Below are 23,227 nucleotides of genomic sequence, written 5' to 3' on the forward strand. Positions count from 1 at the left end.
AATACATTATGATAAGATATTTAATGGTGTTAAAAGTTTAACAAAACTGTTATTTTTATTTTCGAAGTATTCACAGTAATGAAAAAAATATAAGTCAAAGAAATCTCGAGATTGATACACAGACACATATGCTTGTATGGCAAAGTCTAAATCGTGTTGAATCAAGACAGACATTGAATAAATTTACAACATTCTACCGAAACCAACTGGTCTATCTAAAAATCGCTACAAAGCACAGCACATGCATGGCACAACTCTATGAAGGCAACAGTGGTATGCCGCAGTTCAAAAGTCATAAATCGATTGAGAGAACACAAATCTGGATTAAAAACTAAAACCGAGGGAAACGACGAAACAACGGAAACACTGAAGCGCAACAAAAAACAAACGGCAATGCAACGAACTATTAGAAATTTCAACATAATATCAAACACTTCCTAAATAAAGAAACTGTAATAAAGCTTCGAATTGATTGTCAAGATCATTGGATCATACCACCACTTTCTATCGGTTTGCGTTATTTGGGATCTATGTAAATAACGTTAAAGGAACCACTTTCACTGCTCAAAATGCGCATATGAGATTAAGACATATTCTGCGATTTAAAGCACTGCCATATTAAGTTCACAGTGTATGCCACATGCACTCTGGTGGACTATTGTCATGCGATCATACAACATCTCCTTTGATCAATCTACTTATCACTTTACATGATTCTATATTTCAACAACGAACACGGATAATATCAAGCGAACAATTATTTGTTTCTTGGAATATCCGTTTATTGTTATCTTCGTAACCTTCCTGACTAAAAATACCATTGTTTTTGCTTATTGTAAATAAAGGATGATTGTTTTAGACAACAATGTGACCATAGCTGTTGGTAGTGATGAACACAGAGAAATCTGGCATGGACGATTGAGAGAAGTATGTCTTTTGATTCATATGATTTCTATTTATTTAAATTGTGTATTTTGCTTTACTGCAGGGAATAATTTTATTTTATTTTATCTCTTGAAATATCTATTTTTTTTACTCTTGGATAATTCTGGATATCAGATAGTTTATTTCGTATAAATCAAATCTTCACAGACATAAAGGTAATCTTGGAATCTGCCGCCATCTTGAGTAATAAAGCAGTAACCAAATGGTCTATATTCGCTTTCTTCTCAATGATGGAGATGCATGCATATTCTTAGCCGCTAAGATTACTCAAAATTGTTGTCACGATTGCTTTGCATTATTTGCATGTCGATTTGCGATTTCCTTTGTTCTTTTCATTTAAGCACAGTATATATAACAATATAGTATGATTTAATCTATCGTAAATAACAAACCGTTTTAAAAATTTCAGGTTCAGGGTGCTATAATGATTGCCTCTTTGACACAAATCATAATTGGTTTCAGTGGAGTCATGGGTCTTTTACTACCCCACATTGGTCCGTTGGCCATTGCTCCAACCATTAGTTTGATCGGATTGGCATTATTTCCAGCTGCATATGACTTTGCCTCCACTCAGTGGTATATTGCTCTTACGTGAGTACTTTATTTAAACTGTTAAAATTACGCAGTCTTGTATTTCATTAAAAATGCCTTAACTGCAATTTATTTTATGATTGAAGATCATGTATAGCAACAATGTTTTGTTAGCTTTTGTCATTGTTATTTTAAACCAAATTCGTATTTATGTAATCCTTCATTGTTGCTGTTTTATGTTGTAGGACCGTATTTTTCATAACCCTGTTTTCCCAGTACTTACAGAATGTTAGTATTCCTATTTTTAACTATAACAGACAGAATGGTTGTCAGAAACAAAAACTGTTCATCTTCAAACTATTTCCGGTACGTTATGTACATCATATGAAATAATTATCTTTGTACTTTATTGTTATTAGAGAAATCAAATGTTGATAATACTTGTATAACTAATAAATATAGATTTTGATTTATGAACCCTTACTACTTTATTTTTTTGTATTATTTTGATGATACAATTGTCCACCTGAGAGTATGGTAGCCTTTTGGAAACTTGAGATAAATTAAGATTTTAAGTAAAAGTCATCGTTTCGCGAAATTTTTATCAGGGGTTACATTTTTGTTCAATTTCTGACAACTAATAATTAATTGAACATAGGTATTTTTTTTCTAAAATAGGGTACATGGCATCCCAAATTAATTGGTACTTACTTTCCTAGAAACATGAAGATAAATAATGCTGCAGTTTTCAGTACATTTTTAGAAATTCACATTTTATTATCATCATTAGCAACTATCTGGTATCCAAGAAAAACATAAGCAGCCCTAACGTGAGTGTTTAACTTCGTTATTGTTTCGTTTGCACTTGGTATTTTTCTTTTCTTTTTGTTCATTCTTTGTGCTTTCAATTACTCCTTCATACGTTTTGAAACAAAACATGTTACTAACGAGACCCAACAATATCATTTGTGACTCATAGCTTTGTTCCATACGCTTTATTTTTTGTAATAATTTACTTATATATCAATTGCCTGTTCATTGTTCCATTATTTTAGAATTTCATCAGAGGCATAGGCATCTTACGGAAGTTCAAACTTCATTATTTCATTTAACAAAACATAAATTAAAATAAAATAAACTAACGGGATCGCATGAACGCATTAAAGAAGCAAGCACAGGTGCATCAACAGCGCAAGCTTATCTTGCAAGCTTATCTTGCTTAATGAAATTTTATAAACAATTTAAATGGGAAAATCAACAGCATGCTTCAATACTTTATTTGAATTTGTCTATCTCGAAAAATCCTTCCCTGTACATTTTTAAAGCTGAAAATATTTGTGCACTTTATTAACAAATATGTATGAAGTAATGCCAAAAATAAATTGAATATTACAAAAATATTTTTTTTTTTACATGTAAACCCGACTTTTTTACCCCTGTTATAGATATACAAACTAATACAGGTTTGTGTTATATGTTTTTTTTAAAACAGTTACCACTATTTTTTGTTTAGGTGTTGTTGGCCATGCTTCTTTCTTGGTTATTGTGTTACATTTTGACCGTGACAAATGTTCTAACTGATGATGTGAACGGGTGGGGATACTTAGCTCGAACAGATACTAATCCTGGTGTCCTTTCAGATGCACAATGGTTTAGATTCCCTTACCCAGGTAAAATAAGTTGATATATTGGCATGATCGAAATGATTATCATTTAATTAACGCCACTATACACGGTATGTCACTAGCTTGTGTTGAAAAACTGTAGCCTATGGATGAGGTTTCTCTAGGTTTCGTTTTTATCTTATTTATTGCGTCGTCATTTCGGCATCTCAAACTCAAACAAGCATTTTTGCGCCTGTCCCAAGTCAGGAGCCTCTGGCCTTTGTTAGTCTTGTATTATTTTAATTTTAGTTTCTTGTGTACAATTTGGAAATTAGTATGGCGTTCATTATCACTGGACTAGTATATATTTGTTTAGGGGCCAGCTGAAGGACGCCTCCGGGTGCGGGAATTTCTCGCTACATTGAAGACCTGTTGGTGACCCTCTGCTGTTGTTTTTTGTTTGGTCGGGTTGTTGTCTCTTTGACACATTCCCCATTTCCATTCTCAATTCTAAAGATTACAAAAAAATGACGTATTTGACAAAAGAAAGTAAAAACAAATGAAGAAGGAAGCACACACGTTTACCTAGGACAACACCGGTGGTCTATATCACACACGTTCTTCTTGATGCAAAATTAAGAATACTATTTTAAGGTAATCAAAGGCCAAAAATTTATCTTTGGATTAATATAAATATGATTCATTTATGAATAAAGTGAACGTGTTTGAACATGTCCTTTAACATGATTTAAATTATTCATTTACTGGATAACCTCTAATGTCGATATCACCACTCTTGGTTATAGCTTTTTAAACAATATTTTAGAACTTTTACTCAAACATTATGATGTTTATTTAGGCCAATGGGGAACACCAACGGCTAGTGTTGCAGGAGTGTTTGGAATGCTTGCTGGTGTATTGGCATCCATGATAGAATCAGTAGGAGACTATTATGCATGTGCAAAGATATCAGGCGCACGACCACCACCTGTGCATGCAATAAATAGAGGTAAAACATTTACATATCAATGGTGTTGACTACTTAAATACCTTTACCGTTTTTAAGCATACATCAGTTAATAAATGTTTTATATATTAATTTTATCAGTGTCATGTTCTAAAATCTTTTCAAAAATCTTATTTCAAAAACTAACTTTTGTGCTGAGTTTGTGTATAAACACTTTGACAGTTGTCTTTTGACTAAATGAGACAATTTCCATTAGCATAGCATTTAGTTTTTCCGATTTTAATTTGCTTTGAAAATTGTCTTTCTCCTTGATATAAAATATGGAACTCTGCATATTTCTAGAAATCGTTGACCTGATAGAATAGGGTAAAGTGCGTTAAGGTAGCAACTTTTTCCAAATTAATAGAATGTAATATTTAATTGTTACTTGTGTAAGACCAGTATGCTATAGCTTTATGATCAGAGTTTTTCGAACAAACATTTTCCCTAATTTTGCGAAAAACGACTTTGTGAAGAGCAAACACGCCTCGTTGAAGTTACAGTTTGATAGCACAATGGGTAAGTCGGAAGTTTCATAGTGAGTAAATACAACAAAAAGTTAACAAACAGTCATGTATTTTAGGTATTGGTATGGAAGGAATAGCCTGTGTATTAGCAGGTGCTTGGGGATCTGGTAATGGAACTACGTCATATAGTGAAAATATAGGAGCAATTGGAATTACAAAGGTAAGAATTGTCTTCGAAGATTTCTGTATAATTTGTAATTTATGAATTAAGTAAAAAGTATTTTATCTAGTTCAATTGCTCAAAACAAAATTGAAACTTTAAATTAGATGTTTTAACGAATCTCTAATAGATTGACCGTATTAGTTAATTAACAAACCTCTAAGTCACTTTCGAAGATTTGTATGTGCAAATTCCAATACTTTTATTTAAATACTAAAGTTCTATCATGAAATGTTTAAAGGATTGTCAACAATTGTACATGATATGAAAATGTGATTTTGCGCTACATATTACTGGTTAAGAAAAGTCTACTATAACTTTCGCAACTTAACGTGTGTCTGTAAAAGAAAATGTTGAAGGACTCAACATGAATTAATTTATTGTTGAAATAAACTATACAAAACATTTTATGGCTCTTCTCAAAGGAGACATTGAATGTCTCTGTAGTAAAATTTGGAATAAGTTCTATAAAATCTAAGTTTAGGTAACTTTCTACTCACTCACCAGTGTCTGAGCAGTTGATGAACCAGGGGTATGTCATTGTGTTATTGGAGTATGGTAAAATTTTGTATTCTTGTCTTTCTTTTTTGCTGATGTTCTTTGTCTATATGCCTTTTTGTTTATCTTTGTTGAAATATTTGCTTGTTTTTAATGTTGATTAGGATGATAACACAATGTTGACTGGTGAACCCCAATTTTTGACATTTTAACCTATTATGTCTGTTTGTTTTGTTCACACATTGGTAATCTAATGGAATTTTATGCGACTGTCATACAAGTGAGAGGTTAAGCTAGCTATAATAAAACAAGGTTTTATCTATCATTTTCTACATAAGAAAATGCCTGTACCAAGTCAGGAATATGACAGTTGTTATCCATTCCTTTGATGTGTTTGAGCATTTTATTCTGCAATTTGCTTAGGGAATTTCCATTTATAATCTTCGGAGTTCGGTATTTTTTTTATTTACTTTTTGGTCATGTGATGAATAAGGTTGTCATGTTGTTCAGTGTATAACAAGGTCGTCATGTTGTTCAAACATTAAAAAAAACCACACACATGAAACTGTTATACTGTGAATTTTGTAAGTAAAGATTGAAAGAAATTTTACAAATGGCCCTTGATTAAAGTTAATTCGAGTGAAATTGGCAATAACTCATTTATAAGACGCTTCTAATAAAGTGCATTTTTAAGCCTGATATCTTTTTATTTTTTGATAGGTAGGAAGCAGAAGAGTTGTCCAAGTAGGTGGAATTATTATGATTTTGTTGGGATGCCTTGGTAAATTTGGAGCATTGTTTGTAACTATTCCTAAGCCTGTAGTAGGAGGAATGTTTCTTGTTATGTTTGGTAAGTATTTACAATGGAAGAAAATTATATATGAATGATTTATTTATAAACTCAGGTAAAAGAAATATTGTTCAGTGCTTTTGAGTTAGTTTATTTTTCATTGACTATGAAATGCAATACAAATGTAATGGTAATCATACATTTATATTATGTGTAGCACGAATACAGTACTTCTTTAAATACATATTACATCTACTTCAAATGGACTCAGTCTAGCATTACATTTGTCTACTTTTTTCAATTCTGTGAAATATTTTAACTAAACATGAATATTTCCCTTAACACAGGTATGATTACAGCTGTTGGTCTGTCTAACTTACAGTATGTCGACATGAGATCATCAAGAAACATCTTTATCTTAGGAGTTTCCTTATTTTTTGGATTATGCTTTCCATCATGGATGTCCGCAAACCAAGATAAGATTAACACAGGTAAACTTTTAGTACAGTACATTTTGTGACAGATAAACCAGTAAATAAAAAAAAAACATCCAAGTATGGCAAAATAATATTAAACATGTCATTAGATAGTATAAGGAAATGACTAAGTCCTGTGATGTTTTGAATGTGTCTTAAGTAAGCATGAATCCTAAAATTTTAAGTTAGAACGTAAAAATATGTCTCAAAATGGCATCATTAAAAAGGCGTCCTTATCTAAATAACATTAAACAAAGCCAAACAGTACAAAAACACACATATCCGCATTACGAAAAATGTATTGAACAACTGAAAAAGGCCTTTTTTCTTTGCCCTTAATTCTGGAAATGAGGAGTTGTTCAATGATCTTCAATTCGTAATGACTTTGAATAACATATAGTATTCAACCTGAATAGTTTGTTCACTGTAACTTTCCTTTGTAACTTTCGAGAAGATCATTGGTTTAGTATTTATGAAATTAATCAACATTTTTGGCTGGGATGATGCAACAGGAGATTGTAATATTATTTTTTTTTAAAAGACTATACAAAATGAGAGTGAATGATTCATTCCAACATTTATATTATCTATTAATTATTTTCTTCAGGTAGTGAAATATTTGACCAAATATTAGCAGTTTTACTTAGTACAAGTATGTTTGTTGGTGGGGTTGTTGGTTTTGTGTTGGACGTAACAATTCCAGGTAATATAATTTAGTTTTATAAGCTATACATTTATAATAGAGTGTTCGCTTCAAGTGTGGAAGGGCATGGGTTCAAGCCCCGGTGGGGTCAAACCAAAGGCTTCAAAATTGTTATATGGTTCTTCGTCGCTAAGCTTGCTGTTTAAAAGCATCGGAATGAAGTCATAAACTATTATCTTGTGAACTTAAGCACGGAAAGAGTCCGGCTCACCTTTGTTTATGTTTATTCTGAAAAAAATCCACTGTACACATTCTAAACGTTAAAAAAAGAGTAAAATCACAAAAATACTGAACTGAACAAGACTGAAATTCAAAACGGAAAGTCCCTGATCAAATGGCAAAATCAACTGATAAAACAAATCAAACGTTATACTTGTTCATGATCTATTTAAATCAGGAACGCCAATGCCAAATATCTGAAAACCTAGGATTTATAAGAATCGAAACTATTGAAGAGAATCAAAAAGGAATTAAAAAATATAAATATATCTATCTAAGGTCAACTTTGCCTGATGGAGTTTTTTTTTCCAAATAACTATAATTGACTTGTTATTAATCATGTCAATACGGTCTACAGAGCCGATTATACTTTTGATGGAATATATGTTACTGTCATATAAGTGAGAGGTTAAGCTAGCTATAAAAATCGGTTTTATCCACCAGTTTTTTTCATTTGAAAATGCCTGTTCCAAGTCAGGAATATGACAGTTGTTATCCATTCGTTTAATGTGTTTGAGCTTTGATTTTGCCAGTTGATTAGGGACTTTTTGTGATAGAAATTCCTCGCTGTTCGGTATTTTGATATTTTGCTTTTTACTAAGTTTGATATTCCACCATGTTCTCATACTTATGTCAAAATGTATTTCTGTTTATTAAACATATCTGTGTATTGTATGTGACTGTTCTATTTTACATTGAAAAGAAAATGGGAAAAAAAATTATTGGTAAAAATAGTAATGAATTAATGAAGTAACACATATAAAGCCGATTTTGCCATTCTTGCAAATTTTAAAATATGTGTACTTGCTATTAATGTAATACGAACAATAACTAAATGACCACATGATTATCCAAAATCGATTTCTATTCGTTGATATTAAAATCAAATTATTTGGAAAATCAAATCTATAGTATCAACCACTGAAAAGTGATTTTAAGTTCATAACGCGCAAATTATTAACAAATATTATATTAAAGGGCTCTATCAAAGACCAAAATAGCAAACAAGAACCGACTCAAAAAATAAATATCCATAGATTGTTTTAAGACAATTCAATGAAAATACCTGCATCATGTTTATGAGAGGTAACACATTAACCTGGTATCATTTACCAACTTATATCAATTTGACAGTTTTGAATACTGATCTTCATCTTTTATTTCTCAGGTACAGTTGAAGAAAGAGGAATCCATAAGATGAGAAAGCATGACGTTGATGTAGATGATTCAAAACGCGACCCAACATACGATCTTCCTTTTATTCAACCATTTTTAGATAAAATCTCATTTCTGAGACACTTACCATTCTGTCCAACATATACACCTTTACAATGCAACTGTCGTAAAAATAATTTAAAGGAGGAAAACATTGAAACTCAAACAGACGGCATAGATAATGTCATATGTGAAAAACTTTGATCAAGTTAGTTTTTCTGTAGTTAAAAATTCAAATCATGCTGATGGACAATACTGGAGAGTTTAAGACTGAATATTTAATAAGGAAATAAAGCTATGTATAGTTAGAGAAAAGGCAAAGAAGAGGATACGATAAGGATCTTACTTGCCTTTTACTTTACTGAATTGTTACGAGGTGAAACATTTGCATGTGTGTCTATTCTAAAGTTGAAACGATGCAAATCTAAACCAAATACATAAAGTGTAAGTTCCACGATTTTATGAAGTAATTGTTTGGCGATTTTTGCATGATTTTGCAAATATATAATGGAGCGAAAGTCAATTATTTAGTATAGTTTCATCCATATCAACAGCATCTATTTTTGTAAATATTTACTTACTTCTTGCTATGGTGAGTAACTCAAACACAAATATCTAATCAAACTATTGATAATTATCCTTATGTTGATTCCATTGTTGTACCATAATATTCACACTATAGTAAAGAACTTTAGGTTTAAACTTCCAACATATCTATCAATTTTGTTTGACATTTGGTTGTGAAACACCAGTAAGCAAAATAAGGTTCTAAACTCATCTCTCACTTCGAAACCCGGGCATCAAAGTGTTTATAATGAGCATAGCGTATTTAAAATGTATTTTTCTTTTATTTTATATGCATGACAACATATCACTAATAAACTATATCATCAACATTATATTTAGATATATCACATACATCCTGTATACATATACATGTGTATTTAAAAATAACATAAAAGGTGCAAATTCGAATACACCAGATACGCAGTTCGATAATTAATGTCGCTTCAGTGACGCTCATGGCCAAATTATATGAGTATCCAATATATATTATAAATGTTGAAGAGCATATCAAACCAAATAGGACCAAACTTATAGCCAAATCCTGACAAGAAATCCGAGACTTTCACGATGGCGATATGTTACTTTTTGATTTAAAATTATTACCTCAATGTTATTTTTAATGTTTCCTAGATAGCATATTAGTACATTATTAATATTTGGTCGAATCATATTACCTTCAGCGTTAGATTTAGTTTTATGATAGAGCCTATAGGAAAAAACGCTCATGTGCAAAAGGTTTTAAAATGCTTGAATAAAATGAATATTTGACAATCAAAATCCTTCTAACGTACTGACTGCAGTTACTTAAAAACTAGAATCCACAAGACACAACTGATCATCCGGTGATCCCAGTTTGTCCTTTTTTGGTTCTCCAATTTGAATTCTCAATAAGTGTGTCTCAAATCAGACGGTATTTTACGGTTTTAAAACATTTGCTCATGATCATCCGGTTGACCCTTATGGAATATCTGTTTGACAGATGACAGCGGATATGTTCTTATTGTCGTAATCCCAATTCCGTTCCCTAGCTTGATCCTGAACATGACCTATTGAATAAAACTTATCGCCGGGCTTGAATTTGCATGTGAAACACTAGTATTGCGTCATAAATGTTCCCTTCTTGCCATTGTGAAAAATATGATAATGAGGTACAGTACATATTATGTATTATAAATAAAAAGAACTAAACTACTAAAAATCAGCACAATGGGATTTGAAGACAAACAACAAACAATGTTAATTGAGTTCATTCATATCACAATAATTGTAGTTTTGCTTCTTTTCGGTTCGTCTTGCGTCAACATTAACGAACTTGTACCCTCGATTCTTGTTTGCATCTCTCCTTCTTCAACATCTGCATCGCGTAGACATGTTCTTGCCGTTTCTAGTAACATTTTATACTTAACATCTTCTCTAGCAGTAACAAGCATTTCAACATTGTAAGACACATCAAGCTTTTGTAAATATGGAAGAGATTTTGTTGCAACTTCTACCATTTTTTTCAAAGTGTCAAAGTCATTGATTTTGTTCCGATCCAAAATAATTGTTCGCAGAGATGGACATTTCTCAATCCCATCTATCAAATCGGCTGCACCTTTCGGTCCAATGTTATTTGAGCGTAGCATGAGAGATTGTAGCCTGGGTAATGATGACATTGACTGGCCAATTGCGGTTGCATGTTTGTCTTGCAATTCATTTGCCTGTAAAATTATTTCAGTGAGCTCAGTAAAATCTGACAGTACTTTCGGATTATCGAAGATTCTTGTGTTACCGATGCCACACTGCCACAGACCTAAATATTCGATTGACTTTGCACAGGATTTCAACATGTCTACAAATACTTCACTTACTTCATCTGATTCATCAACCGGAACTGCAACGGCTCCTGTTCCTATCTGTCGATGTACAATCCCCACTTCGTTTTTACCGAATTCGAAATGATTCAAATGACTGCTTTCTTTTATTAACCTGAAGAACTTTATAGCGCCTTTTTGACTGACATTGTTACATCGAATATTTATTTTCTTTAACGGTTTGCTTTGGAGGGCGTTTGCTAAATCTTCAGTACCATCATCCCCCAAACCACAATAACAGACATTGATGATCTCAAGGAAATGCAAACCTTCAACTAACATTGAGAGAATCAATCCACCATTAGGACCGAAATTGTTTTCATGAATTCTCAAGGCTCTGATGCCAGTGTTATTCAGCAGTGACTGACATAATGTTTTAAGTCCAATATCAGTTAAATCATTTTTTGAAACGTCTATGCTTCTCAGGTTCCTCAACTGTGCAAGCTCTGTTTTCAATGCCGCCATACCGTCATCTCCCAACTCGCAGTTGTGCATTTCCAACACCTCAAGACTTGGTAGGTTCCTTAAACCTAATTCTTTGTTATAATCAATCTTTCTTGTAAAAAGTTTATTGTCATTTAAAATCAGCTGAGTGATATTACTTGACATTAGAGCTTTGCATAACTTGTAAGCTTGTAAAACATCAATTCCAGTTTCAGACATATTCAGTTCATTGACGTCTAGTCCATTTATAAATGCATTCTGCAGTGATACAATATCTGCGTCTCTCACCGGAACAGAAGTAAAATCCATCATTAACGGACCGACCGGTTTGAAAGTGCTTCTTGTAGAATATTCGGGCTTTTTGCTGGACAACTTCTCCTCAGACTCCTCCTTAGATGGCACGGACCCAGTAATGCCATCGACGTCATGACAGACGACACGATAGCTGACAACAAATATTTGTCTAAAGTGTTCATGTGTTAGTGACAATTTTGTTGATTTTCTTTCAATTTCTGCTGGATCTATACAGATTTCTCCTTTAATTTCTCCCGATCCATGCAAGTTGATTCCTTGTGCTATGGCTAACATGAAGGACATGGTAGTGTCTGTATACTCAGGTAAACAGATGCGGTTTGCAATGATTTTGTTATCATTAAACCAGAATATTTTCATTTTATCAATATCGCTGGATGATTTATTTAGAGTAATTGTTGGAAATTTATTAATAACCTTAACACCTGTGTTTTCTGATGCATGTTTGACCGGCTCTGAATTAAACTCCTTGATTATCGTTGCCTTTTCTGGTGCGTAAAGTAATGTTTTGAATTTGGTTCCTTCCCTCATGATATGGTTAAGGAGATAAACTGTTTCCCTTTCTAGCTCAAAATTGAGACAATCCAAATTTCCTAAAGATTCATGATGTATCTTGTCACATAAAAGTAATTTGTAGTACATGTATTCAAAAATAGCAGAATGCGTCAAATGGTCATTTTCAGCAAGGCTTGCTATTTGGACTGGATCAAAATGTGCTCCTGCAATTATTGGGAACATCTCCATTTTCGACATCTTCAACCATGCAGCATTTTGAATGCTTTCAGTGGCAATTTGACTTACATGCTTAACAGCAAAAAAAGTCATCAAAAGTGTGCTGTTAAATCTAATTCTGTTGGAAATTACCATCAAATAGTTCAAACAAACCTTCCAATCTTCATGATCAAAGCTTATACCTTGTTCTCCTACCTGTAATTCTACATTGTCACCATTGTCAGTATATTGACATTCATTATTGATAGTGCTGGAAAGAAGGTAAGCCAGATAGCAGACGTTGGGATTTCCAAAATCATGCTTGGACTCAGTTTCTAACTTTTGAATAATTGATTGGTAAAAAAGCTGCACCGCCTCAAATGCACCTAACTTGGCTAGCTGTACCAAATAGTCAGGTATGGAATCTCGAACAAATGGATCATCGAACATTTGGAGCATTCTGAAAGATAAAATTCTTTGATATTCTCTCAGCGCTTTGTTTTTGTCGTGTTGTGTTTGAAATGAACTTCCTGTCCCATGAAGAATGACGGATTCCATTGAATTTCTTGGCGCCAATGGTTCTGAAAAAAAGAATACGGAGTTATAAACATACGAAAATAAGCACATTTCTCGATCATTCAAGCCTTAAATCTTATATATATATATATTTAAGGTAAATCTCGTGTTTTCCGTCTTCAAACTTTTAAATAACAAAATTCGATTGGTCTAGATCCGGTGATGTAATTGGAATGAGCGATAAATGCTATTCATATATAGCACTTTCAAAGATATGATAATAGACATATAAAAAGTTATATGTTTTATTTGTGGTATAACTGTTTCTACAAATATAGGATTAAGATATAGGAAGATGTGGTGTGAGTGCCAATGAGAGAACTCTCTATCCAAATAACAATTTATAGAAGTAAACCATTATAGGTCAATATACCACCTTCAACACGGAGCCTTGACTCACACCGAACAACAAGCTATAAAGGGCCCCAAAATTACTAGTGTAAAACCTACAAATATAGGATTTAGCTTGTTTGGTTCATTTTTTCAACTTTCCTATGTATATAATGGCAACAGAAGTATACCACAGGATAAATATTTTTTTATAAAAGAATGTGTAGTGAATTTGCCTATTTTTTTTTGTAGTAAGTAAACTAGTCATGTGATCCTAATGTATCCTTTCATTTTCTGAAAGCACATCATTAGATATATATATTATCTTAAAAATTTTCCGTTTAATTTTCTTTGTATGTCACCTAAGTGGATTATTTTATGTGCAATATATACAAGATCTGGCAATTTAACACAACCTGTTACTTAAAAAAAAGGTCCCATCGTCCATACTTTTATTATAATTTTTCTATAATAAATATTATAATAATCTATTATATTTAAGTTCTACCTTGAGGGACAACATTCTTTGCAAATTATTATACCATTCTAACAAATTGAAAGGGTCAGTGATCATTAAAATTGAAACTGAAAACAATCAAATCATTAGATTTTAGGGTTTTCCAAGAAAAGAAATTCATACAAAGCTCATCGTTATGGGGGTGTAGACTGAAGAGGTTGATGTGTCCTCTATCATGGTTTTATGATAACTAAATATCGTTATTTCAAAAGCGTTCTTACAGGTCTATGGGTATAAAGTTCACGTTGTAATCTCACCATCTTTATGTGTCAGAATATCCCGTACAAATAGATAGTCACTTTCTTTGATATAAACTTGCATTTGGAAGTCTTCATCTGACAGTTCTATGCCGTTACTTTGTGCCTCTATAATCATCTGTTGGCGCCTTATTGGTGTAATTATGTCCCGTGTTAATGCCGAAATAAGTCCACCTGAGTGATATAGATTCCAGAAAGCATCTAATTTCTCAACAGTTTCCATTCTGAACGATATAACAATGCATTTGTTTGATACTTCGTCAATTCTTGAAATGATTTGATCAGCGTAACTCATTATCTCGGGAAAATCATCTTTACTTTTCAAAGACTTAAACAATGTGTCATACACCGTCAATACCAATCGCTTTCGAATATCTGCATTTGATTCTTGTTTAGCATCGATGGGTTGTGATACAGTTGGCTACAACATAAAAATGTATTACTTTTCATAGGCAATGTTTTATAATTCTTATAATACTTGCATATCAACAAATGCTTTATATTATGTGGTTGTTTCGTTAGAATTTCTTTCTTGGTATACAGAACGCATAAATGTTAAATAAACATTCTGATATTCAATTAATTTGAAACACTAGTTATTTTAAACATTTCTTTCAATTTCTTTCAATTCATTTACTGTCCGTTTATAAATTCATAATAATGAGGAAACTAAGAGTTGAACTCTCTTGGGTAAAGTTGACATTAGATGGGTGTGGCTGTTATCTTTCGGTCATTTTTTGTCAAATATTTCAAACCTATGTCGTATAAATCCTTGGCACTCAACTGTTCGAAATTGTGCGTTTCTGATGAAGATAATTTCAAATAGACATACCTTGTATAAAGTGTTGTTTTCATATTTTATTGCAAGTTTTTTAATAATCAATTCAATATTTGTTTAGAAAAGAAAGTTTTATGTGAGACAATTTCCTTACTACAGCGATTTCAGTTAAATTTCTTCAAAAAATTTTAAGGTCGAACCAGATGCTCCGCAGGGCGCAGTTTTATACGACCGCAGAGGTTGAACCCTGAACGGTTGAGGCAAGTATGGACACAACATTCAAGCTGGATACAGCTCTAAATTTGAATTGTGATTAAGTAGGTTTCTGACTCATAATGAATGTGGGGTAATGAACTTAAAATTTTTTTTTTACCTTTGAGCAATTCACTTTGCTGTTGAATATTAATCCTCTCAAAAAAATGTTTGAAGAAATTTTCTTTTTATTTATGAAATCTGAAATGAGAAAAATTTACCCCCCCCCCCCTCCATTTTTTTTGCACATCCCCCTTTCCCTGTTTCCAAAACTGATCTCAATTCAAATTTCCAATGGAGTTTGCAACAATAACTGCTCATTTGAATACATCATAAAATATTAAAATGTAACAAAAGGTGCTTGTTATCACTGAATGGTAAAGATTGTTTTAATTTATCAGTTGGTAGTAAAAGTGAATATACATTGTATATTGTATAAAACAATGATTTAAGTTGACTAACTACTATTCTGGACAAAGAAAGATAACTCCAATCAATTGAAAATTTCTTGCTATTGCACAATATTGTGCAATTAGATATTTCTGGCTATTGCGCAATACTGTGCAATTGAAAATATTTGCTATTGCACAATACTGTGCAATTGAAGATTTCTTGCTATTGCGCAATACTGAGCAATTGAAAATTTCTTGCTATTGCACAATACTGTGCAATTGAAGATTTCTTGCTATTGCTGAATACTGTGCAATTGAAAATTTCTTGCTATTGCACAATACTTAATATAATAATTTTGGATCCTGATTTGAACCAACTGGAAAACTTGGCCCATAAACAAAAATCTAAGTACAAGTTTAGATTCAGCATATAAAAAAGCCCAAGAATTCAATTTTTGTTAAAATCAAATTTAGTTTAATTTTGGACCCTTTGGACTTTAATGTAGACCAATTTGAAAACGGGACCAAAAATTAAGAATCTACATACACAGTTAGAATTGGCATATCAAAGAACCCCAATAATTCAATTTCTGATGAAATCAAACAAAGTTTAATGTTTGACCCCGATTTGGACCAACTTGAAAACTTGACCAATAATAAACCAGATGCTCCACAGGGCGTAGCTTTATACGACCGCAGAGGTTGAACCCTGAACGGTTGGGGCAAGTATGGACACAACATTCAAGCTGGATTCAGCTCTAAATTTGGATTGTGATTAAATAGTTGACACAGCATAGGTTTCTGACACAGAATGAATGTGTTCTAATGAACTTAAAATTTTTGTTTTCTCTTAGAGCAATTCACTATGCTGTTGAATATTAATCCTCTCAAAAAAATGTTTGAAGAAATTTTCTTTTTTATTTATGAAATTTCAAATGAGAAAAATTGAACCCATTTTTTTTAATCACATCCCCCTTTCCCTTATTCCAAAACTAATCTCAATTAAAATTTCTTGAATATTAATCCTCTCAAAAAAATGTTTGAAGAAATTTTCTTTTTTATTTATGAAATTTCAAATGAGAAAAATTGAACCCATTTTTTTTAATCACATCCCCCTTTCCCTTATTCCAAAACTAATCTCAATTAAAATTTCTAATGGAGTTTGCAACAATAACTACTCATTTAAATACATCATAAAATATTAAGATGTAAAAACTGAATGGTGAAGATTATTTTAATTTAGCAGTTGGTAGTAAAAAGTGAATATACATTGTATATTGTATATAACAAAGATTTAAGTTGATTCTGGACAAAGAAAGATAACTCCAATAAAAAAAAATCTTGCTATTGCACAATATTTTGCAATTAGATATTTCTTGCTTACTATTCTGGCCAAAGAAAGATAACTCTAATTAAAAAAAAATTTGCTATTTCACAATATTGTGCAATTAGATATTTCTTGCCATTGCGCAATACTGTGCAATTGAAAAGACTTGCTATTGCACAATACTTAATATAATAATTTTAGATCCTGATTTGGACCAACTTGAAAACTGGGCCCATAATAAAAAATCTAAGTACATTTTTGGATTCAGCATATCAAAGAACCCCAAGATTTCAATTTTTGTTAAATCAAACTAAGTTTAATTTTGGACCCTTTGGACTTTAGTGTAGACCAATTTGAAAACAGGACCAAAAATGAAGAATCTACATACACAGTTAGATTTGGTATATCAAAGAACCCCATTTATTCAATTTTTGATGAAATCAAACAAAGTTTAATTTTGGACCCCGATTTGGACCAACTTGAAAACTGGGCCAATAATCAAGAATCTAAGTACATTTTTAGATTCAGCATATCAAAGAACCTAACTGATTCATTTTTTGTCAAAATCAAACTAAGTTTAATTTTGGACCCTTTGGACCTTAATGTAGACCAATTTGAAAACGGGACCAAAAGTTAAGAATCTACATACACAGTCATGACAGTTAGATTCGGCATATCGAGGAACCCCAATTATTCAATTTTGATGAAAAAATCAATACCAACCTTCCTTTTATGGTCATAAACCTTGTGTTTAAATTTCATAGATTTCTATTTACTTATACTAACGTTATGGTGCGAAAACCAAGAAAAATGCTTATTTGGGTCCCTTTTTGGCCCCTAATTCTTAACTGTTGGGACCTAAACTCCCAAAATCAATACCAACCTTCCTTTTGTAGTCATTAACATTGTGTTTAAATTTCATTGATTTTTATTTACTTAAACTAAAGTTATTGTGCGAAAACCAAGAATAATGCTTATTTGGGCCCTTTTTTGGCCCCTAATTCCTAAACTGTTGAAACCAAAACTCCCAAAATCAATCCCAACCGTTCTTTTGTGGTCATAAACCTTGTGTCAAAATTTCATAGATTTCTATTAACTTAAACTAAAGTTATAGTGCGAAAACCAAGAAAATGCTTATTTGGGCCCTTTTTGGCCCCTAATTCCTAAAATGTTGGGACCAAAACTCCCAAAATCAATACCAACCTTCCTTTTGTGGTCATAAACCTTGTGATAAAATTTCATAGATTTCCATTTACTTTTACTAAAGTTAGAGTGCGAAAACTAAAAGTATTCGGACGACGACGACGACGCAGACGACGACGCCAACGTGATAGCAATATACGACGAAATTTTTTTTCAAATTTTGCGGTCGTATAAAAATCTAAGTACATTTTTAGATTCGACATATTAAAGAACCCCAAGGATTCAATTTTTGTTAAAATCAAACTAAGTTTAATTTTGGACCCTTTGGACCTTAATGTAGACCAATTTGAAAACGGGACCAAATATTAAGAATCTTCATACACAGTTAGATTTAGCATATCAAAGAAACCCAATTATTCAATTTTTGATGAAATCAAACAAAGTTCAATTTTGGACCCTTTGGGCCCCTTCTTCCTAAACTGTTTGGACCAAAACTCCCAAAATCAAACCTAACCTTCCTTTTATGGTAATAAACCTTGTGTTTAAATTTCATGAATTTCTATTTACTTATACTTAGGTTAAGGTGCGAAAACCAAGAATAATGCTTATTTGGGCCCCTTTTTGGCCCCTAATTCCTAAACTGTTGGGACCTCAACTCCCAAAATCAATCCCAACCTTCCTTTTGTGGTCATAAACCTAGTGTTTAAATTTCACTGATTTCTATTTACTTATACTAAAGTTATTGTACGAAAACCAAAAATAATGCTTATTTGGGCCCTTTTTTGGCCCCTAATTCCTAAACTGTTGGAACCAAAACTCCCAAAATCAATCCCAACCTTCCTTTGTGGTCATAAACCTTGTGTCAAAGTTTCATAGATTTCTATTCACTTAAACTAAAGTAAGAGTGCGAAAACTAAAAGTATTCGGACGACGACGCAAGACGACGCAACATACACAGTTATATGAAGTAAATAAATGCAACAAAAGTCTTTGTTCCACGGGGAAATATGATACATTAATGGACTAATAGAGACCAACGTAACTGTAACATATACTAAGTGACTAACCTCTACTGCCTCCGTTGTTGGGGATTTAACAATAGTTTGTTCTTCCTTTTCTCCACATTCATGTCCATCTATGCACTCTCCTTTTGAACCAATTGTGACATTAAATTGACCTACAATTTATTATATCAATAAATTTCTTCAATTATGTTTAAGATATATACCACTATTTTGAAGGCTCTGCGCTTGTGTCTTTTTTTCTTGATATTTCTCAAAAAAGAAATCTTTATAAGTTGGTTTTTCTGAAGCGCTTTCCTTAGTTTACTCTCATCAGTAACGCACAAACTGAGCTAAATTAATCTTAAGTTCAACATCTCCTTAGGGACAAGAACCATTAGTTTCCTCGAAATGCTTTTTATAGAAATGATGTCTTTTTTGATTTTGACTTAAGCGACAAATAAGTGTCAAATAAAAATATCAATAGAAGTATATTTGCTGTAACAATTATTTCTAATGGTACACATCATAAGGCCCCATTATTTTGTGAAAACTAAAGTATTATATATTCTGTTTTTTGTGACGCCTTAATGGTTTTTTTTAAATAAATTACTTTCAAGGCTTTAACAATTATTTATTAAAATGTGTGTAACTGACAAAGCTATGGTTATAACGGCCTTAAGAACGGTATTGGTTTTATGTTGTCATTTTTGCAGTCTTTATGTCATCAGTTTCTTTTCTCTGTCATTCTAACATTATAATGTTGTGTATGAGAATTAAAAATTAAATAAGCATTTCAATAACAATTTCATAAGTAATTAACAGGAACAAAACCAATACTGGATATTACATAATTTAGATAAACTATATATATATATATATATAGTTTATCTAAATTATATATTCATTAAATAAAATAATAAAATAAGTAAATTTAATGAATATATATATCTGCACATGTGAAAATTATTTTTTACGCCTATATATATATTATGTTATTTGTGTGCGTATTCAGGGACAAAGCGAAGTATTTATTACAAGAGAACAAGAAGGACACTAGAGTAGTTGTGAGCTAATTTAGCTCTGCAGTTTTGTTTGGCATTTTGATGTGTTTTAAGAGTGTTAACATAAACAGAAAATATATGTGCATGTTCAGTTTTTGATGGACTATCTGTTTCTGGCCTTAATTGTGAAAAATATTTTCATTTGAAAAAGATACAGAGGATATTAAACCAGGCAGGTGATAAGACTGTACAATCATTGTTAGCTGCCAAAAAACCTGGAGGCAACAAAGATCAACAAGAAAAACCACCAAAGCGAAACAAACGAACCCATTCAGATATGTCTGAGGGAAGTAAAACAACATTGACATTATGAGCATTCACTCAGACTTAAAAGATACTAAAAAATCCCTTCAGGACACAGTGATCAAATCTGATTTAGAGTCGTTAGTCAAACAAAGCGACTTAAAAGAACTTGTTACAAGTATTGTTAGTCAATTATTGAATACACTAAAAGAGTCTATCACTGCAGAATTCAATAGTAAGTTAAGAGAAAAAACAGGACAGTTGCAAGACAATGTTGATTCTCTAAAGGAGAAACTAAGGGAGAAAGAAATTAAGATTAAGGAGTTGGATGAAAAAGTGGAAGATTTTAATTTAAAAAGTGTGGATGCTTTGAAATCTGCAAATTACAACGAGCAATATTCAATGAAGCATAACATTCGCATTGTGAACTATTCAGAAAAAAACAATGAAAATATACATGCTGAATTTTTCAACCTTATCAAAAAAGACTTGAAGATTAATTTGGAGCCTACTGATTTAATTCCAATACATTGCATTCCTGGAAAAGAAGGGGCAATACGACAAATCATTGCCAAAGTATTTCCTCATATTTATTTATTATATGTGTTGAATTATAAGCCCTAAAACTAAAATCTACATCTGATATCCATGGTATTCCTTTTCACAACAAAGAGTTATTGTTGAGCCAGTATGCTGATGACACATTTCTTTGTTTTGGATGGAAAGGAAATATCTTTAGAGGAGACTTTAAAATGTTTTGGTTCTTTTCATAGGGTCTCTGGGCTAAAAATGAATGCATCCAAGACCAAAGCTGTTTGGATTGGAACCAACAAATATTCAGACCATATACTTTGTCCTAATTACAATCTTCAATGGACAAAGTCAAATTTCCAGCTTTTAGGAATAGATTTTTCACTAGATTTACAAGCTATGTTAGATATAAATTTCACAATGAAAATCAAAGAAATGTCATCAATACTTAAGGCTTGGGAACATACAAAACTTACATTACTTGGTAAAATTACTGTTATAAAGACTCTGGCATTACCAAAGATAATACATTTGCTCACAGCTTTACCAAATATATCCCAGATTAAAATTAAAGAGTTAAGTACTCTCTTTTATAACTTTATTCGGAATGGGAAATTAGAACGTATAAAACGCAAGGGTTTGAACATGGTGCATTTGTCATCTTTTAGTACATATCTAAAAATAAGCTGGGTTAGAAGACTTCTTTTGAATTTAGAGGGATCAAGGCAGACATTATTACTGTCTGAATTAACCAAATTTGGTGGTGACAGAGTCTTTTCTTTACAAAAAGAAAAACTGCTAGAATTCATGGCTATGTTAAGAATCCTTTTTGGAAAGATGTTTTACTTAGCTTACATACTGCAAAGCCTTATACTAAGGCTTGTACAAATGATATATTATCGCTAGATATTTTAAATTGTGTGCCACTTTCAGATTACACTATTTATATGAAATGGAAGGACTTTGGTGTACAGTATATAAAAGACCTTTTAAATGGTCAAAACAATGACTTCTTTAACTTTCAAAAGAATAGACATACGATTCTTACAAATAATTTTTTTAAATATTACAGTCTAATCTCCAATATTCCAAAATTTATTAAAGATCACATAAAAGTGTGAAATAGTAATTTGCACGTCAATATTTTTGTGTCAAATTGTACTATCTTGTTAAGCTCATAATGTTTTTATGATCATTTTATGACCGATGTGTATTAGATTTTCTTGATAAGATTCACAGAATAAATTCACGTGTAAACAAATGAATTTGGGTCATGTGTGTTGTTTTAATTAGTTACCATGTAGTAGATTAACGGAAGCACATTTGAGAAATAAAATAAATTTTATTTTTGCATTTGTATATTTAAAGAAAGTTTTTAATGAAAACGTAGATATTTGTAATTGGTTATATAAAAAAAATCAATTTTTATATTAATTTTTATTAATCTTAGTAATTATTTTCCCGGGTTTTAATCACGTGGGTTTAGTGAAATTTTAGAGATTTTGGGAACTTGCGGCATACCCACGCTGACTGTTCAGATATCAAGAGGTATATTTTGTCAGTAGGAAAGATTCTCATGTAAAGGTCAGTTAGATAATTTTATTATATGTTACTTAGTTACTTTATTGTATAGATGTTGTTTTATGTTATATTATTCTTGAAACTACATTTTTAGAATTAATATGTTTTTATGAAATGCATAAGAATTGCCGAGTAGAAAAGCCTTGAAATTTAGTTTCATTATTTTCTAGAATTTGTTCGTATGCTTTGTAAATCTATTATTTAATATTTTATCTTTCCCGAATTTGTTAAATATTATCTTCGTACTTTTCGTAAGCAGAAAATTGAGTAATTAGATTGGTTAATTAATTAAGTCTTTAACTTGTAATCAATTTTATTATCCATTTAACGATAAAGATTTTTTTTTATCTTAATGTAAATTAAATAATGATCGGTGGTATTCCCTATTGTTGAATGATTATCTCAGGTCATTATTGTTCCTCACACACGTGTTGATAGTGATTAATGTAAAGACAGTGATGCCTATGAAAAGTTGCATATAAAATTTATTAAAGAAATCTTGGGAGTACACTGTAAGGCCTCGAATGATGCATGTCGTTCCGAACTTGCAAGACTACCATTGAAAAATAGGATAATGTTATCTTGCATTAAATTCTGGGACCATTTAATCACTTCAGAAGGAAGTTTAGTTCACCAAATATATAATGCTACAAAAAAAAGCAACCCATGGGTTA

At 31.7% G+C, this 23,227-nt stretch overlaps 2 protein-coding genes across 4 annotated transcripts in view; one reads left to right on the forward strand and one right to left on the reverse strand.

The window, feature by feature from the left end:
* The window catches only part of LOC139510346 (solute carrier family 23 member 2-like), a 26,739-nt gene extending 17,171 nt beyond the window's left edge, over positions 1-9,568 (forward strand). For both annotated transcript variants that reach the window (XM_071296902.1, XM_071296901.1), the window contains exons 7-16: positions 860-927; positions 1,355-1,536; positions 1,722-1,842; positions 2,990-3,146; positions 3,940-4,089; positions 4,670-4,773; positions 5,992-6,121; positions 6,409-6,552; positions 7,145-7,240; positions 8,628-9,568. In XM_071296902.1, coding sequence (XP_071153003.1) covers positions 860-927; positions 1,355-1,536; positions 1,722-1,842; positions 2,990-3,146; positions 3,940-4,089; positions 4,670-4,773; positions 5,992-6,121; positions 6,409-6,552; positions 7,145-7,240; positions 8,628-8,878 — 1,403 coding nt within the window. In that variant the 3' untranslated portion in view covers positions 8,879-9,568. The remainder of the gene's footprint in view (positions 1-859; positions 928-1,354; positions 1,537-1,721; positions 1,843-2,989; positions 3,147-3,939; positions 4,090-4,669; positions 4,774-5,991; positions 6,122-6,408; positions 6,553-7,144; positions 7,241-8,627) is intronic.
* LOC139510341 (uncharacterized) overlaps positions 9,503-23,227 on the reverse strand; it is a 21,956-nt gene continuing 8,231 nt past the window's right edge. The window contains exons 4-6 of one of the 2 annotated variants that reach the window (XM_071296885.1): positions 19,201-19,310; positions 14,242-14,662; positions 9,503-13,142 (exon numbers count right to left, since the gene is read on the reverse strand). In XM_071296885.1, the coding sequence (XP_071152986.1) occupies positions 10,492-13,142; positions 14,242-14,662; positions 19,201-19,310 (3,182 nt within the window). In that variant the 3' untranslated portion in view covers positions 9,503-10,491. Of the gene's footprint in view, positions 13,143-14,241; positions 14,663-19,176; positions 19,311-23,227 lie in introns of both variants that reach the window. The other variant, XM_071296884.1, reaches the window with a different exon arrangement.

The sequence above is a fragment of the Mytilus edulis genome, chromosome 2 (assembly GCF_963676685.1).
Source record: "Mytilus edulis chromosome 2, xbMytEdul2.2, whole genome shotgun sequence".
NCBI lineage: Eukaryota > Metazoa > Mollusca > Bivalvia > Mytilida > Mytilidae > Mytilus > Mytilus edulis.